This window comes from Scyliorhinus torazame, chromosome 9, assembly GCF_047496885.1.
Source record: "Scyliorhinus torazame isolate Kashiwa2021f chromosome 9, sScyTor2.1, whole genome shotgun sequence".
In the NCBI taxonomy this organism is placed as follows: domain Eukaryota; kingdom Metazoa; phylum Chordata; class Chondrichthyes; order Carcharhiniformes; family Scyliorhinidae; genus Scyliorhinus; species Scyliorhinus torazame.
The window spans coordinates 17508325-17528966 of record NC_092715.1 but is presented as its reverse complement, the minus strand read 5'-3'; the positions used below and the strand labels follow the sequence as shown (position 1 = coordinate 17528966).

At 44.6% G+C, this 20642-nt stretch overlaps 1 protein-coding gene across 1 annotated transcript in view; it reads right to left on the bottom strand.

The window, feature by feature from the left end:
- The window catches only part of phf24 (PHD finger protein 24), a 135667-nt gene that overhangs the window by 63249 nt on the left and 51776 nt on the right, over positions 1–20642 (bottom strand). Inside the window, exon 4 of the mRNA XM_072515642.1 lies at positions 8517–8595. Coding sequence (XP_072371743.1) covers positions 8517–8595 — 79 coding nt within the window. The remainder of the gene's footprint in view (positions 1–8516; positions 8596–20642) is intronic.

Genomic DNA, 20642 nt, shown 5'->3' with positions numbered 1-20642 from the left:
AAATGGGCTGTTATTCTCTACAATATACACAGAGACTGTTATTCTCTATTATATACACAGGGACTGTTATTCTCTATAATAGATGCAGGGACTGTTGTTCTCTATAATATACACAGGGACTGTTATTGTGTATAATATTCACAGGGACTGTTATTCTCTATAATATACTCAGGGGCTGTTATTCTCTATAATATACACAGGGACTGTTATTGTCTATAATATATACAGGGGGTGTTATACTCTATAATATACACAGAGACTGTTATTGTCTGTAATATACACAGGGACTGTTATTGTCTATAAGATAAACAGGGACTGCCATTCTCTATAATATACACACGGACTGTTATTCTCTATAATATACACAGGGGCTGTTCTCTATAATATACACGGGCTGTTATTCTGTATAATATACACAGAGACAGGTATTCTCTATAATATGCAAAGAGACTGTTATTCTGTATAATATACACAGGGACTGTTATTCTCTATAATATACACAGGGACTGTAATTCTCTATCAGAGACACAGGGACTGTTATTCACTATAATATACACAGATACTGTTATTCTGTATAATATACACAAAGACTGTTATTCTCTATAATATACACAGAGACTGTTATTCTGTACAATATACACAGGGGCTGTTATTCTCTATAATATACAAAGGGACTGTTATTCTCTATAATATACACAGGGGCTGTTATTCTCTATAATATACACAGAGACTGTTATTCTCTAATATACACAGGGGCTGTTATTCTCTACAATATACCCAGGGATTATTATTCCCTATAATATACACAGGGACTGTTATTCTCTATAATATACACAGGGACTGTTATTATCTAGAATATACACAGAGACTGTTATTGTCTATAATATACACAGGGACTGTTATTCTCTATAATATACACAGGGTCTGTTATTCTCTATAACATACACAGGGGCTGTTATTCTCTCATATACGCAGGGGCTGCTATTCTCTATAATATACACAGAGACTGTTATTCTCTATCAGAGACACAGGGACTGTTAGTCACAATAATATACACAGATACTGTTATTCTGTATAATATACACAAAGACTGTTATTCTCTATAATATACACAGAGACTGTTATTCTGTACAATATACACAGGGGCTGTTATTCTCTATAATATACAAAGGGACTATTATTCTCTATAATATACACAGGGGCTGTTATTCTCTATAATATACACAGAGACTGTTATTCTCTAATATACACAGGGGCTGTTATTCTCTATAATATACACAGGGTGTGTTATTCTCTATAATATACACAGGGACTGTTATTCTCTATAATATACACAGGGACTGTTATTCTCTATAATATACACAGAGACTGTTATTCTCTATAATATACACAGAGACTCTTATTTTGTACAATATACACAGGGGCTGTTATTCTCTATAATATACAAAGGGACTGTTATTTTCTGTAATATACACAGGGGCTGTTATTCTCTATAATATTCACAGGGGGTGTTATTCTCTATAATATACACAGGGACTGTTATTCTCTATAATATACACAGGGACTGTTATGCTCTATAATATACACAGAAAACTGTTATTCTCTATAATACGCACAGAGACTGTTATTCTCCATAATATACACAGGGACTGTTATTCCCTATAATATTCACAGGGACTGTTATTCTCTATAATATACACAGAGACAGTTATTCTCTATAATATACACAGGGACTGTTATTCTCTATAACATACACAAGGACTGTTATTCTGTATAATTTACACAGGGGCTGTTATTCTCTAATATACACAGGGGTTGTTATTCTCTATAATATACACAGGGGTTGTTATTCTCTATAATATACACAGGGACTGTTATTCTCTATAATATACACAGAGACTGTTATTCTCTATAATATACACAGGGACTGTTATTCTCTATAATATACACAGGGACTGTTATTCTCTATAATATACACAGGGGGTGTTATTCTCTATGATATACACAGGGACTGTTATTCTCTATAATATACACAGGGACTGTTATTCTCTATGGTATACACAGGGACTGTTATTCTCTATAATATACAAAGGGACTGTTATTCTCTATAATATACACAGGGGGTGTTATTCTCTATAATATACACAGGGTGTGTTATTCTCTATAATATACACAGGGACTGTTATTCTCTATAATATACACAGGGACTGTTATTCTCTATAATATACAAAGGGACTGTTATTCTCTATAATATACACAGGGGCTGTTATTCTCTATAATATACACAGAGACTGTTATTCTATAATATACACAGGGATTGTTATTCTCTATAATATACACAGGGGCTGTTATTCTCTATAATATACACAGAGTCTGTTATTCTATAATATACACAGGGATTGTTATTCTCTGTAATATACACAGGGGCTGTTATTCTCTATAATATACACAGGGGCTGTTATTCTGTTTAGTATACACAGAGACTGTTATTCTCTATAATATACATAGAGACTGTTATTCTCTATAATATACACAGGGGCTGTTATTCTCTATAATATACACAGGGGCTGTTATTCTGTTTAATATACACAGAGACTGTTATTCTCTATAATATACATAGAGACTGTTATTCTGTATAATATACACAGGGACTGTTATTCTCTATAATAAACACAGGGACTGTAATTCTCTATCAGAGACACAGGGACTGTTATTCACTATAATATACATTGAGAGTGTTATTCTGTATAATATACACTGAGACTGTTATTGACCATAATATACATGGTGACTGTTATTCTCTATAATATACAAATGGGCTGTTATTCTCTACAATATACACAGAGACTGTTATTCTCTATTATATACACAGGGACTGTTATTCTCTATAATATACACAGGGGCCGTTATTCCCTATAATATACACAGAGACTGTTATTCTCTAATATACACAGGGGCTGTTATTCTCTATAATATACACAGGGATTGTTATTCTCTATAAAATACACAGGGACTGTTATTCTCTATAATATACACAGGGACTGTTATTATCTATAATATACATAGGGGCTGTTATTCTGTATAATATACAGAGGGGCAGTTATTCTCTTTAATATACACAGGGACTGTTTTCTCTAGAATATACACAGGGACTGTTATTCTCTATAATATACACAAGGACTCTTATTCTCTATAATATACACAGTGTCTGTTATTCTCTATAATATACACAGGGACTGTTATTCTCTATAATATACACAGGGACTGTTATTCTCTCATATACGCAGGGGCTGCTATTCTCTATAATATACACAGGGTCTGTTATTCTCTATAATATACACAGGGGCTGTTATTCTCTCATATACACAGGGGCTGCTATTCTCTATAATATACACAAGGGTTGTTATTCTCTATAATATACACAGGGACTGTTATTCTCAATAATAGACACAGAGACTGTTATTCTCTATAATATACACTGAGACTGTTATTGTCCATAATATACATGGTGACTGTTATTCTCTATAATATACAAATGGGCTGTTATTCTCTACAATATACACAGAGACTGTTATTCTCTATTATATACACAGGGACTGTTATTCTCTATAATAGATGCAGGGACTGTTGTTCTCTATAATATACACAGGGACTGTTATTGTGTATAATATTCACAGGGACTGTTATTCTCTATAATATACTCAGGGGCTGTTATTCTCTATAATATACACAGGGACTGTTATTGTCTATAATATATACAGGGGGTGTTATACTCTATAATATACACAGAGACTGTTATTGTCTGTAATATACACAGGGACTGTTATTGTCTATAAGATAAACAGGGACTGCTATTCTCTATAATATACACACGGACTGTTATTCTCTATAATATACACAGGGGCTGTTCTCTATAATATACACGGGCTGTTATTCTGTATAATATACACAGAGACAGGTATTCTCTATAATATGCAAAGAGACTGTTATTCTGTATAATATACACAGGGACTGTTATTCTCTATAATATACACAGGGACTGTAATTCTCTATCAGAGACACAGGGACTGTTATTCACTATAATATACACAGATACTGTTATTCTGTATAATATACACAAAGACTGTTATTCTCTATAATATACACAGAGACTGTTATTCTGTACAATATACACAGGGGCTGTTATTCTCTATAATATACAAAGGGACTGTTATTCTCTATAATATACACAGGGGCTGTTATTCTCTATAATATACACAGAGACTGTTATTCTCTAATATACACAGGGGCTGTTATTCTCTACAATATACCCAGGGATTATTATTCCCTATAATATACACAGGGACTGTTATTCTCTATAATATACACAGGGACTGTTATTCTCTTTAATATACACAGGGACTGTTATTCTCTATGATATACACAGGGGCTGTTATTCTCTATAATATACACAGAGACTGTTATTGTCTATAATATACACAGGGACTGTTATTCTCTATAATATACACAGGGTCTGTTATTCTCTATAACATACACAGGGGCTGTTATTCTCTCATATACGCAGGGGCTGCTATTCTCTATAATATACACAGAGACTGTTATTCTCTATCAGAGACACAGGGACTGTTAGTCACAATAATATACACAGATACTGTTATTCTGTATAATATACACAAAGACTGTTATTCTCTATAATATGCACAGAGACTGTTATTCTGTACAATATACACAGGGGCTGTTATTCTCTATAATATACAAAGGGACTGTTATTCTCTATAATATACACAGGGGCTGTTATTCTCTATAATATACACAGAGACTGTTATTCTCTAATATACACAGGGGCTGTTATTCTCTATAATATACACAGGGTGTGTTATTCTCTATAATATACACAGGGACTGTTATTCTCTATAATATACACAGGGACTGTTATTCTCTATAATATACACAGAGACTCTTATTCTCTATAATATACACAGAGACTCTTATTTTGTACAATATACACAGGGGCTGTTATTCTCTATAATATACAAAGGGACTGTTATTTTCTGTAATATACACAGGGGCTGTTATTCTCTATAATATTCACAGGGGGTGTTATTCTCTATAATATACACAGGGACTGTTATTCTCTATAATATACACAGGGACTGTTATTCTCTATAATATACACAGAAAACTGTTATTCTCTATAATACGCACAGAGACTGTTATTCTCCATAATATACACAGGGACTGTTATTCCCTATAATATTCACAGGGACTGTTATTCTCTATAATATACACAGAGACAGTTATTCTCTATAATATACACAGGGACTGTTATTCTCTATAACATACACAAGGACTGTTATTCTGTATAATTTACACAGGGGCTGTTATTCTCTAATATACACAGGGGTTGTTATTCTCTATAATATACACAGGGGTTGTTATTCTCTATAATATACACAGGGACTGTTATTCTCTATAATATACACAGAGACTGTTATTCTCTATAATATACACAGGGACTGTTATTCTCTATAATATACACAGGGACTGTTATTCTCTATAATATACACAGGGGGTGTTATTCTCTATGATATACACAGGGACTGTTATTCTCTATAATATACACAGGGACTGTTATTCTCTATGGTATACACAGGGACTGTTATTCTCTATAATATACAAAGGGACTGTTATTCTCTATAATATACACAGGGGGTGTTATTCTCTATAATATACACAGGGTGTGTTATTCTCTATAATATACACAGGGACTGTTATTCTCTATAATATACACAGGGACTGTTATTCTCTATAATATACAAAGGGACTGTTATTCTCTATAATATACACAGGGGCTGTTATTCTCTATAATATACACAGAGACTGTTATTCTATAATATACACAGGGATTGTTATTCTCTATAATATACACAGGGGCTGTTATTCTCTATAATATACACAGAGTCTGTTATTCTATAATATACACAGGGATTGTTATTCTCTGTAATATACACAGGGGCTGTTATTCTCTATAATATACACAGGGGCTGTTATTCTGTTTAGTATACACAGAGACTGTTATTCTCTATAATATACATAGAGACTGTTATTCTCTATAATATACACAGGGGCTGTTATTCTGTTTAATATACACAGAGACTGTTATTCTCTATAATATACATAGAGACTGTTATTCTGTATAATATACACAGGGACTGTTATTCTCTATAATAAACACAGGGACTGTAATTCTCTATCAGAGACACAGGGACTGTTATTCACTATAATATACACAGAGAGTGTTATTCTGTATAATATACACAGAGACTGTTATTCTCTATAATATACACAGAGACTGTTATTTTGTACAATATACACAGGGGCTGTTATTCTCTATAATATACAAAGGGACTGTTATTTTCTATAATATACACAGGGGCTGTTATTCTCTATAATATTCACAGGGGGTGTTATTCTCTATAATATACACAGGGTGTGTTATTCTCTATAATATACACAGGGACTGTTATTCTCTATAATATACACAGGGACTGTTATTCTCTATAATATACACAGAAAACTGTTATTCTCTATAATACACACAGAGACTGTTATTCTCCATAATATACACAGGGACTGTTATTCCCTATAATATTCACAGGGTCTGTTATTCTCTATAATATACACAGGGGCTGCTATTCTCTATAATATACACAGGGTCTGTTATTCACTATAATAGACACAGAGACTATTATTCACTATAATATACACAGGGGCTGCTATTCTCTATAATATACACAGGGTCTGTTATTCTCTACAATATACACAGGGACTGTTATTCTCTATAATATACGCAAGGGTTGTTATTCTCTATAATATACACAGGGACTGTTATACTCTATAATATACACAGAGACTGTTATTCTCCATAATATACACAGGGACTGTTATTCTCTATAATATACACAAGGACTGTTATTCTCTATAATATACACAGGGACTGTTATTCTCTATAATATACACAGAGACTGTTATTCTCTGTAATATACACAGGGACTGTTATTCTCTATAATATACAAAGGGACTGTTATTCTCTATAATATACACAGAGACTGTTATTCTCTATCATATCCCCTGGGACTGTTATTCTCTATCATAAACACAGTTACTATTATACTCTATAATATACATCGGGGTTGAGACACATATCAGCCATGATTGAATGCGGAGCAGACTCAATGCGCCTAATTCTGCTCCTATGTCTCATGGTCTTATGGAATTTCAGGCTGGTTTTTATAGCAACCTAGTCCTTTCACAGTCTCCATTACTGATATTCCAGGTTTACTTAAAATGTAATTGTTAATTTAAATCCCATAGCTCTCATAGCATAATGTCTCATCCTCTCTTTGTCCTGGAACTGTTTACTGGAATACTACCATAACTCTCATTACAGTCTGAGGTAATCACTATACCTACACAATGATAGTCACCGATAGATCCCATGAAGAATTCAGGATCTTTACCCGGGCAGTGCGGGTCACTACTACAGGGAGTGGCTGAGGTGAATTTTATAAATACGTTTAACGGAGAGCTGAACAAACACATGAGTGTGAAAGGAACAGAAGGAGATGCTGATAGGGTTCGGTGGGTTCGGGTGCGAGATGGGTTTGGGGGTTCGTTGGGTTCGGGGTGATGATGGTTCTGGGGTGAAGTGGGTTCGGGGATGAGGTGAGTTTGGGGATTCGGGGGTGAGGTGGGTTAGGGCGTGAGGCGGGTTCGGGGGCTAGGTGGGTTCGGGGGCGAGGCGGGTTTGGGGGCGAGGCGGGTTCGGGGGCGAGGCGGGTTCGGGGGCGAGGCGGGTTCGGGGGCGAGGCGGGTTCGGGGGCGAGGCGGGTTCGGGGGCGAGGTGGGTTCGGGGGCGAGGTGGGTTCGGGGGCGAGGAGGGTTCGGGGGCGAGGCGGGTTCGGGGGCGAGGCGGGTTCGGGGGCGAGGCGGGTTCGGGGGCGAGGCGGGTTCGGGGGCGAGGCGGGTTCGGGGGCGAGGCGGGTTCGGGGGCGAGGCGGGTTCGGGGGCGAGGTGGGTTCGGGGGCGAGGTGGGTTCGGGGGCGTGGTGGGTTCGGGGACGCGGTGGGTTCGGGGGCGAGGTGGATTCGGGGGCGAGGTGGATTCGGGGGGGAGGTGGGTTCGGGGGTGAGGTGGGTTCGGGGGCGAGGTATGTTAGGGTGCGACGAGGCTCCTGTGAAACTGACACACCAGCAAGGGTCAATGAGCTAAATGACCTCTATCTATGGTCAGCTTCTGTCGAATCCTCAGCCAAATGTGTGATATAACACGCAAATCCATGTTGCTGGTGGTATTAATCCTGTTTGCATCAAAATACAAAAGTGCTGTGATGACTAAATTACCAAATGGTTACAGAACAACATCCTGCATGAGAATGGACGGGCCCCCCTCAGGGATGTCAGGGAGAGTGTCAGGGCGTGGTGATGTGCGAGGGCAGGGTCAACACATGGACTCACCTGGGATAATCCTGCATTGTCGGAGAACTTCCTTCAGGCTAAACATCTCCTCGTCAGTCAGCAGCAGGTTCACATTATCCTGGAAAAGACAGAGAGAGAGAGAGAGAAAAAAAAGGAGCGAGAAAGAGAGAGAGAGGGAAAGAGAGACAGGATTAGGATGTAGCTGAGATTGAGGCCGCTCCTCACCCAACAGCAGCTATGGGTAACCTATGGCACGGGAGCCACAGGTGACCCTCCGGGTTCTGAATGCAGCCCGTGAGACATTTTGTTGATTGTTGCCCACACGCAACGTTGCCACATTCCGCTGGCTTCTGTCCATGTTGAGGCTTACTCACTCTTCCAACCTCTTCCATCGGGCAGGAGATACAAAAGTTTGAGAACATGCACGAACAGATTCAGGGGCTGTTTAGCACAGGGCTAAATCGCTGGCTTTCAAAGCAGACCAAGGCAGGCCAGCAGCACGGTTCAATTCCCGTACCAGCCTCCCCGAACAGGCGCCGGAATGTGGCGACTAGGGGCTTTTCACAGTAACTTAATTTGAAGCCTACTTGTGACAATAAGCGATTTTCATTCTTTTTCACAAACAGCTTCTTCCCCGCTGTTACTCGACTCCTAAACGACCCTCTTATGGACTGAATTGATCTCTTCACACATCTTCTCTACGGAGTAGTACTACAGTCCTGTATGCTTCACCCGATGTCTGTGTCTATGTATTTACATTGAGTATTTTATGTTTGCCCTATTATGTATCTTCTTTCCATGTACTTAATGGTCTATTGAGCTGCTCGCAGAACAATACTTTTCACTGTACCTCGGTACAATAAACAAATCCAATCCAGTATGACCGAAGTGTTTCTCACATAAAGCAAGGACAAGTGACATGAGGGGCGACATTCTCCGACCCCCCGCCGGGTTGGAGAATCGCCGGGGGCTGCCGTGAATCCCGCCCCCGCCGGTTGCCGAAGTCTCCGGCACCGGATATTCGGCGGGGGCGGGAATCGCGCCGCGCCGATTGGCGGGCCCCCCCCTCGATTCTCCGGCCCTGATGGGCCGAAGTCCCGCCGATAAATTGCCTGTCCCACCGGCGTAAATTAAATCACCTACCTTACCGGCGGGACAAGGCGCCGTGGGCGGGCTCCGGGGTCCTGGGGGAGCGCGGGGCGATCTGACCCCGGGGGGGTGCCCCCACGGTGGCCTGGCCCGGGATCGGGGCCCACCGATCCGCGGGCGGGCCTGTGCCGGGGGGCACTCTTTCCCGTCCGCCTCCGCCACGGCCTCCACCATGGCGGGGGTGGAAGAGATTCCCTCCACTGTGCATGCGCGGGAAACTATCAGCGGCCGCTGACGCTCCCGCGCATGCGCCGCCCGGAAATGTCATTTTCGCGCCAGCTGGTGGGGCAACAAAGGCCGTTTCCGCCAGCTGGCGGGGCGGAAATTCGTCCGCCGTCGGCCTAGCCCCTCAATGTTGGGGCTCGGCCCCCAAAGATGCGGAGCATTCCGCACCTTTGGGGTGGCGCGATGCCCGTCTGATTGGCGCCGTTTTGGGCGCCAGTCGGCGGACATCGCGCCGTTTCCGGAGAATTTCGCCCGAGGTGTGTGCTCACAACATCGACTGATACAGCCCTGCGCTCCCTTTATGTCTAAAGTGTAAATATTCATTTTGTTTTTACCATTTCTATTTGTCCTGCCACCTTCAATGATGTGTACATCCAGGCCCCACTGTTAATGTACCCCCATTGAAATTGCACCCTTTATTTTGTATCAATTCTCTTCATTCTTCCAACCAAAATTAATAACTACATTTCTCTGCACTAATTTTCATCTGCCACTTGTCTGCCCATTTCATCAGACTATGTCCTCTGGAAATCTATCACTATCCTCCTCACACTTCACAATCTGTTCCAGCTTGTTGTCATCTACAGATATCTGTTATTATGCCTTATGTACCCAAGTCTAGGGCAGCACAGTGGTTAGCACTGCTGCCTCCCAGCTCCAGGGTCCCGGGTTCAATTCCAGCCTCGGGTCACTGTCTGTGCTGAGTCTGCACGTCCTCCCTGTGTGTGCGTGGGTTTCCTCCGAGTGCTCCGGTTTCCTTCCACAGTCCAAAGGTGTGGTGGTTAGGTGGGTTGGCCGTGATAAATTGCCTTAGTGTCCAAAAAGGTTAGGTGGGATTGCGCCGGGATAGGGCGAGGGAGTGGGCTGAGGTAGGGGGCTCTTTCGGAGGGCCGGTGCAGACTCGATGGGCTGAATGGCCTCCTTCTTCACTATTGGGATCCTGCTGCGTGCAAACTGGCTGTCGCGATTCCCTGTATTATAACAGCGACCACACTTCAGAAAGTGTATCCCGGGTTTGTGAAAGGAGCTGCAGAAATGGAAGTTATTTTTAGAATGCCAAGGGGAAGAGGTTTTGCGAGAAAGCCCTGGTTAGACCTCAGGTGGACTCTGTGTACACCGTCTGCTGGACCACAGAGTGGGCAGCGTGTATTGTAAAATTGGCACGGTGTAACGAGACGGCAAGGGTTAGATTCTGAGAATGGGTTCATCTCGGCTTCTCCGTCCCAGTAAACAGGTGGTCAAGGGGGGATGTGGTTGAGGTTTCTTTTAGGATTTTGAAAGGAATTGAGAGGGCCGATGGAGAGGGATAATTTCCAGCAGCGGGTAGAGTCCAGGACAAAGGGAAACAGTGTGAAGAAGCCGGACATTTAGACATTCAGGAACACATTCAGAACCCCCCCCCCCCCCCTCCCAGGGGGTGCGTAAAGAGGGCAGTCTAGATAAGGGGGAAGCTAGACAAACATACGAGGGAGATGGGAATAGAGAGTTCTGGTGGTAAATTTAGATGAGAAAAGATGGGAGGAGGTCCAAGTGGAGCCTAAACACCAGCATGGAGTGGTTGGGCCGAATGGCCTGATTCAGAGCTGTGTGCAAACCTGCAGTAGCTCGGGCAATTAAATCGGAGATGGATAGATTTTACCTACACGGGCACATAAATGGATATGGATGGAGTTCATATCTCCATCCAGTTGAGTTGAGTTTGAGCCCCTGGTTCAAAGAGCTGAATGGTCTTGTCCTGTTCCTATGCACCTCCCCCGCGCGCCCCCCCCCCCCCCCCCCCCATATTATGTGGTATTCTTTTTTCCCTTTCTTCTTTCATCGGCGAGGCCAGCATTTGTTGCCCATCCCTAATTGCCCTTTGACGTGAGTGGCAGTTCAGAGTCACATGTAGGCCAGGCCCAGGTAAGGACGGCAGATTTCCTTCCCCGAAGGACATTGGGTTTTTACAACAATCGGCAATGGTTTCTTGGTCATCATTGGACTTTTAATTCCAGATTTGTTTTTAAATTGAATTCAAATTTCGGCATCTGCCGTGGTGGGACTTGAACCCACATCCCCAGAGCACTGGATTACTAATCCAGCGACATGACCACTCCGTCACTGTCTTCCCTTGGGGGCTTGGCGCTAATGACCGAGGCCAATCCCTGGATTATGTAAAGCTGGAAACCTGACCCAGTGGCACGCAGCACAGTGGTTAGCACTGTTGCTTCACAGCTCCAGGGACCCGGGTTCGATTCCCGGCTTGGGTCACTGTCTGTGCGGAGTCTGCACGTTCTCCCCGTGCCTGCGTGGGTTTCCTCCGGGTCCTCCCGTTTCCTCCCACAAGTCCAGAAAGACGTGCTTGTTAGGTGAATTGAACATTCTGAATTCTCCCTCTGTGTACCCAAACAGGCACCGGAGTGTGACAACTAGGGGATTTTCACAGTAACTTCATGGCAAGGTTAATGTAAGCCACTTGTGACAACAATAAATATTTTTGTTATAAAAGACGGAGTTGGTGACTGAGGTCAATGCTGGCTTTGCTTGCATTGAGGCGCGTGGCCTGCAGAGTTTCAGTGCCAAGGTGTCAGGGAAATACAATCTTCAGTGCAGCTCACACACATCCACACGTGCACAGTGCAACAGTAGGAAGCTGTTAGAGATGAAGGAATTGTATTCCCGAATGCACTCAGTCACTCAGTATCATTGCAGCTGTCAATCGGCCTCCAGGTTACCAAATCAATTGGACCCTAAACAGCTTACAAATTGTTTGATGAAGGGTTTTTCTTTCAATCTGGTTTTAAGAATTAAATTTAATCTCACATCCGTTTCTCGCTGAGTTGCTCTTAATGACACTCTCGCAGTTTGAAGAGACGGTGTCAGCGTAGATACGAAATTGGTTGAGGGACAGAAAGCAGAGAATCAGTGGTGACAGGTTGATTAGAGTGAAGTTCCGCAAGGTTGGAAATGGGATCAATGTTCTCTGTGCTGTACATTATGACCTAGAGCGCGGTGTACACAGCTTCATTGCAAATTTTGCAGCTGACATGAAACTCAGAATAAATAATCACACTGCTATGTCACATTCTCATATCCGACACTAACTGACCACACTCCCATGTCCTCCAGACAGATCGATAAGCGTGTCCCTGGACCGGCTCCAGATATGAAGTGAAGTGTTACATTATGTTGATGGATGGATTCCAACCCCCACCCCCACCAGTGGCAGCCGTGTGTACCATTTTGTAATGACTTAGGCCAGGCCCTTGAGATTGGCCAATTAGAATACAAGTTCCCTTATTAGTGGCCCAATCAGGGAACCCCTTTCTGTGTATATAACAGGGAGTGTCAGATCCTCAGCACCCCCGGTGTAGACAGCAGACTGAATGGTCAGCTGTTGGGTTGGTAAATAAAAGGAATTCTGGTGACGGGACTTCTGCCGCTGTGGACTTATTACAGTGGCGACGAGGACAACGGAACGACCCGATGAAACCTGCTCGTCAGCAGCCGCCGCATATTGAGGGTGAGCCACTGACAGGCAAAATGCCTTTATTCGGAAAGTTGGGACTCTTTTGACCCTGCAGTGGAAGACTGGGCTCAATATGTAGAGAGGATGAAGTACTTCTTTAGAGCAAACGATATAATTCCGGATGAAAAGCAACGGGTCATTCTGCTGACCGCGTGTGGGCCGCCTTTGCCATTCTGCGTAGTCTCACTTTTCCGGAGGCACCGGACACGAAAACTTTCCAGGAATTGGCGGACTGAGTAAAAGAGCACTATGACCCTAAGCCACCTCTGATCCTGCAAAGGTACCGGTTTTACTCAGCATTCCGAGACACTGGGGAGTCAGTTACAAACTTTTTAACAAGATTAAGGCTTGCGAATTTGGCCTGACGCTAAATGAGATGCTCAGACCGTTTGGTATGTGGAATAAATAATTTAGCAATGCAGAAAGGTCTATTAGCAGAGGCCGAACTGGATTGCAAACAAGCATTGCAGCTGGCTTTGTCCTTAGAAAAAGCGGCAAGCGGAGCGCATGAGTTACAGGGCACTCCGATGGAGGTAGACGCCCACACCAGCGAAACTGAGTTAAGGGACGACCGCTGGGGGATAGGCAACTGCATAGCCAGCCTCATGAACGGCTCGGATACTAAGTCAACCAGGACTACTCGCAGAAGCCCTCCCAAGTGGGAAAAGTAGGTCCAGACAGACGGCAGCCCCTGCAGCCTTTCGCCCGGCAAAATATTGTAGTTGTTGCTAGAGATCGGAGTCAGAAAGGAGTAATAGAAGCCCAAAACCATCACCTTGGAGAAGGTCACGTGGGCTGGGGTACAGGAGAATGCATACCCTAGAAGTCCCACCTACCTCCGACAAGGAACAACTAAATTGTGTAACAATGGTGAAATCAAAACCCATTAAATTATCCACAAGGTTGAATGGACGTCCCACACTGATGGAAGTCGGCACTGGAGCAGCCGTATCAGTGATAGGGGAAACAGTATTCAATAAAATTCGCACTGGACTCCAACCCTTATTCCTAACCATGACCTCGGCAACACTGAGGACATAGACAGGGGAACCACTGAGAGTGTTGGGCACAACACATGTAACTGTGGCTTATGGAGAGCAATTGGTTAGACTGCCTTTAATGGTAGTGAGCGGTGTGGGGCCAAGCTTATTGGGACGAAACTGGCTAAAAGAGATCCAGCTGGATTGGGCAAACATTTTCCAGCTGGAAAATGGTCGCCTGAGCGAACTCCTGTGCAAATACCCAGAGGTTTTCCGAGAAGGGCTCGGAACAATAAAGGGAGCAAAGGCGACATTACATGTAGATCCAGAGGATGTCCCAAAATTCTACAAGGCCCGACCAGTACCCTTCGCGTTAAGGCAGAAAGTCGATACGGAAATCAAAAGATTGGAGCGTGAGGGAATAATAAAACCGGTCCAGTTTGCAGAATGGACGGCACCCGTGGTGCCTACCCTTAAGCTGGACGGCTCGGTCCACCTTTGTGGAGATTTCAAACAAACGATTAATCGCGACTCACAACTGGACAAATATCCAATTGAAATTAAATGAAATGAAATGAAAATTGAAATGAAAATTGCTTATTGTCACAAGTAGGCTTCAAATGAAGTTACTGTGAAAAGCCCCTAGTCGCCACATTCCGGCGCCCGTTCGGGGAGGCTGGTACGGGAATTGAACCGTGCTGCTGGCCTGCCTTGGTCTGCTTTAAAAGCCAGCGATTTAGCCCAGTGAGCTAAACCAGCCCGGATTTGTATGCAAAGCGGCCTGGGGGACTCCTATTCTCAAAGCTGGATATGAGCCACGCATATCTACAGCTGAAGCTGGATGAAGAGTCCCAAAAATTCTCAACGATAAACACCCTGAAGGGCCTTTTTCAGTATAAAAGATTACCCTTCGGGGTATTGTCAGCCTGTGCGATATTCCAGAGGACAATGGAGAATATATCGCAAGGGCTACCACAAGTCACCATTTACCTGGACAACGTCCTCATTACAGGAATAACAAAGGCAGAACACCTGCAAAACCTGGAGGAAGTCCTTAGGAGGTTTTCAGCAGCAAGCGTGCGACTGAAGAGGGAGAAATGTGTTTTCCCAGTACCTATCTGGGGTACAAGGTTGACAAATCAGGGCTACACCCTTTGGAGGATCGGGTGAGGGCGATTAAAGATGACCCCCCCCCCACCCACAATCCAGGAGTTAAGGGGCATCATTCTCCGCCGGCGGAAGTCTCCGTTTTGCCAGCACCGGGGGGTTTCCCGACAATGGGAAACCCCATTGACCGGCCGGTGTTACGGAGACTCCTGCCGGCCGGTCGGCGCAGAAATGTGGCGGGGCGGGTAGGAGAATTTCGCCCAAGGTCTTATTTAGGTCTGGTGACATATTATAGAAAGCTCATACAGAACAGAGCTTCCATCTTGGACCCCCTACATCAATTACTAAAAAAGGAGCAAGCCTGGGAGTGGTCCGCCCGTCAAGACAGGGCTTTCAAGAAGATAAAAGAACAGCTTCCTCAGAGAACATCTTGGCACACTGCAACCCCAGGAAAGAGTTGGTGCTCAAGTGCAACGTGTCTCCATATGGCGTTGGTGCAGTTTTGGCACACAGAGGGCAAAACAGACAGGAACGACCCACAGCGTTTGCTTCCAGGACGCAGGCAGCAGCAGAATGAAAGTACGCCCAAATCGAAAAGGAAGGACTTGTACGGGCGGAAATTCACTATAATTACAGACCACAAGCCATTGCTGGGTTTGCTGAAAGAAGACAAAGCAATACCACCAATAGCTTCGGCCCAGATCCAACGCTGGGCCCGACTACTGGCGGCGTACCAGTATCAACTGGAGCATCGGCCAGGAACCCGGGCGGCTAAGCAGGCTGCCATTACCGGACGCCCCGCCATTAGTACCCAAAATAGAGGAAACGGTTACATTTCCTGGACACCCTTCCAATGGCGGCACAGAACATTCGTTTATGGACCCAAAGAGACCCGGTTTTATCAAAAATAAAATACATGGTGCTAACGGGGGAGATGAAAAGACCGGTCCAGGCGGAATTCCACCCTTACTGGAGCAGAAGAGAGCAGACCACCGTGGAAGACGGGATCCTGCTATGGGGGGCTCGAGTAATAGTTCCAAGTCAAGGCCGTCGAGCCATACTGGCTGAACTACATCATGGGCACCCTGGAGTCTCAAAAATGAAGATGCTGGCCAGAGGCTATGTCTGGTGGCCGGGCCTGGACACAGACATGGCGGCATTGGTAGGTCGGTGCCAAGTGTCATGCAAGAGCAGCACGGTAGCCTTGTGGAGAGCACAATTGCTTCACAGCTCCAGGGTCCCAGGTTCGATTCCGGCTTGGGTCACTGTCTGTGCGGAGTCTGCACATCCTCCCCGTGTGTGCGTGGGTTTCCTCCGGGTGCTCCGGTTTCCTCCCACAGTCCAAAGATGTGCAGGTTAGGTGGATTGGCCATGATAAATTGCCCTTAGTCTCCAAAATTGCCCTTAGTGTTGAGTGGGGTTACTGGGTTATGGGGATAGGGTGGCGGTGTTGACCTTGAGTAGGGTGCTCTTTCCAAGAGACGGTGCAGACTCGATGGGCTGAATGGCCTCCTTCTGCACTGTAATTTCTATGTAAATCTATGTAAGAGTGCCTTTAAGAATTGGATGTTTAAGCAATGTACCTTCAAGAAAACAGTGATGTCATAGAGTGGGTGGAGCTCAGCTCAGTTCAGCCATTTTGCAGTTTGGTTTTGCAGTTTGGAGGGAAAGAGCTGTGTGTGTGTCTGTGTTTTGCAGTGAGCTGGATCTCTGCCATGAAAGACTATCTCTGGATCATTTGGGTGATTTAAAGTAAAGCCTTTAACCTGATGTGATTTTGTTTAAAGGTATTAAGTCTCTTGGAAGTTTGAAGGAACCGTTCTAAGGAGTTATTTATTGTTGCAATATTTTCTGAGTTATCTTTGAAGTAAGGGGTGTTAAGAGATCCAATGTTTATTGAAGATGTTAAGTTGAGTTCATGGAATAAACAGTGTTTTGTGTTTAAAAACCCACGTGTCCATAATTGTAATCCCACACCTAGGGAACAAGCCGTGTGCTCGGAAAAGCAACAATAGCATTAAAGGGAGAGGTTGGTTGAACTCCATGATACATTTTGGGGTTCTGAAAACGCCTCGCCCATAACACAAGAATGCCAACAAGAGCAGAAGGTGCCACCGGCTGCCCCGCTGCTCCCATGGGAATGGCCAGGTAGACCATGGTCGTGACTTCCATGTCGATTTTGCAGCCCCGTTTGTGGGTTCAATGTTTTTTATAATAGTAGTCGCCCATTCCAAATGTCTGGACGTCTACAAAATGAACTCTGCAAATTTAACAACTACCATTGGAAAACTCCGCACCTCGTTCGCACCTCATGGTATCCCGGAGGTGATAGTTTCGGATAATGGATCGGTTTTCACCAGCCAGGACTTCACAAAATTTATGAAGTTGAATGGCATTCGGCACATAAGGACGGCACCTTACCACCTGGCATCGAATGGTTTGGCGGAGAGAGCCGTCCAGGCCTTAAAAGTTGGGTTGAAGGAACAGTCAGCAGCATCATTGGACACCAAACTGTCGCGCTGGCTATTCGAGTACAGAACAACCCCACACACCACAACGGGAATAGCACCAGCGGAGCTACTCCGGGGCAGACGACTCCGAACCCGGCCGAGTCTACTATTCCCGAATTTAGGTGGCAGAATAGAGCGACACCAAACGGCCCAATGCAGGGGCCACGACAACACTCACCGAGAAAGGCAGTTCAACACGGGTGAAAATGTATGGGTCGGAAATGATGCGAATGGCCCCACATGGGGAGCAGGAACAGTCAAGGCCGGGACAGGACCTGTGTCGTATGAGATACGTGTGGGAAAACATGTAATAAAGAAACACCTGGTCCAGGTGCGGGCCTCAGATTAGTTTCTTCTTCCTGAGCCGACTCAGACCAGCATACCGAGGACCGTGGAGAGTCCTCCCCGACAAACTATTCACGCCCTCCGACACCACTGCTGAGGACATATCGGACCTGGATATGGGCACCGTGGATGATGCTGCAGCTGTACCCCTGCCATCAAAGGAAAGGGGCGAACCGCCCCTCAGGCGCTCACTTCGGAAAAGATGGGCGGCTAGCCGTTATATTCCCCCCGGCGTCGGAGGCTGAAGTGGAGGAGCCGGACCCGGCGCAAAAACGAAGCAGGAGACCCATGAGTCACGAGGACCACGGGGGCTCCTCGGACTTTGGGGTGGGGGGGGGGGGAGAAAGAGGGGTGTAATGACTTAGGCCAGACCTTTGAGATTGGCCAATTAGAATACGGGTTCCCTGATTAGTGAACCCCTTTCTGTGTATATAACCGGGAGTGTCAGATCCTCTGCACTCCCGGTGTCGACAGCAGACTGAATGGCCATGGTTGTTCAGCTGCTGGGTTTGTAAATAAAAGGAATTCTGGTGATGGACTTTTGGCTCCGTGCACTTGTTACACATCTACAAGATGCACTGCAGCAATTGACCAGGGTTCCTTAAGACAGCTGCGAGGGTCCTTCCTGCTTATTCCCCAATTTCACCTTCCTTTTAGTTTTGCCCTTACAATTTTGATCCACGGAAGATTAATGGGCCTGTGCCTTTAATTCGAGCGGACGCCTGTGCTGGTTTGAACTGGAGATTGACCAATGACAAGAGATGGGCTGCGACTCGGTTAGAATGACATGGCCGTTGGCCAATGAATTGGCCCAGAAAGCCGGTGCTCTGCCCGGTAACCAGTAGTGATTGGTTCTGATCCCACTGACATGTTTCTCAGTGTCACAAGGCACTCATTCTGAAGCCTGGATGGAGGCGTTCTAACTCTCTCTCTCTAAAAGATCTCCAGAACTCCAGTCAAAGAGCTCCCCTCTCTCTCTCTCTCTCTCGCAAGTCTGGACATGATTCTTTTCGGATTGCAGAGAGGCAAGTCAGATCACGGGCTGGAAGCAGGGTTTGATGGGAGACAAAGTATCACAAAAAATAAATAGGCCTGATTGTGAAGCTTTAGGTTGAAGGCCCAGTTTAATAAAAACTGAAATGTCTCTCCCGTGGAAAGTTTGCTGCCTGTGAGTATTGTACTGAATGAATAACTCAGCCAAGAAGACGCTCATGATATGCAGACATGCACATAATGAGATACAAGCAGGCAGCTAATGAATACAGAGAACAGGACATAACCAATCAGCAGGCAGAACACTCAGGGGTGGTATCTCACAAAAAGGCACGAGGCACTCACACTCCGCCTCTTTCCACTGGTGACGTCTACAGTGTGAGTCAGGGTGTACATACCATATCACTCCTACAGCACGTGGCTGAGAGCTAGTCTGGTTCAGTCAGACAGATTAATCTCACTAGGTTAGCAGAGTCGAACTCACAGAGGATTGAGCTAACTGTGTGACAGGTTCAATAAATCAGATTGAACTAACTTCAAGGTGTGGAGTATCTCTCGGGTAAAGCTGCATCCAGTTGCAGCCCGTGTTATCTTACTGTGCTTAACACGACAAAGACCATCGCCAGCTCTAAGCCAGAGGCTTTGAACAAGCAGCGTGTTGGGAGGAAAGCCTGCTGCAAAGGACTCATCATCGGAAGCGAAGACCTTAAACTTTAGACCTTCATCCTTATTATTCCCTTCTCTCCCCGCCCCCCCCCCCCCATATTTGTCTGTCCTGTGTGTGGGAGTAGAGGATGGGGCAATTCAAGGGGGAGTCAGGTATTCACTTGCCATTAACTAGTTGTTTTACTGCACATATTGTATTTGTTCAGTTTATAAAGGAACTGTAATTGTGATTAAACGTAGAAACCTGCCGACTGTGATTATTGGACAACCAAGGGCCAATCATGTGTGATTTCAGAAGAATTACTAGTTAATTCACTTGTGTTGTGACTCTAGGGTCTGTGGGGTTGTAATTGACCGCATGCTAGCCCAGGATGTCGTAACACAGCACCGTCCACACCGGCGATCTCTACCATCTAGAAGGACAAGGGTAACTGATAGATGGGAACCTCACCACCATGGAGGTTCTCCTCCAAGTCACTCACCATCCTGATGCGGAAATATATCGGTTGTTCCTTCATTGTCGCTGGGTCGAAATCTTGGAACTTGTTGTGTTATGTTCTCTGGGATAACACAGGCTGCAACTCGATGCAGCTTTGACCAAAAGATACTCCAGACTTTGAAGTAAGTTCAATGTGATTTATTGAACCATTAGCACAGTTCTCTATGAGTTCGACTCTCCTGC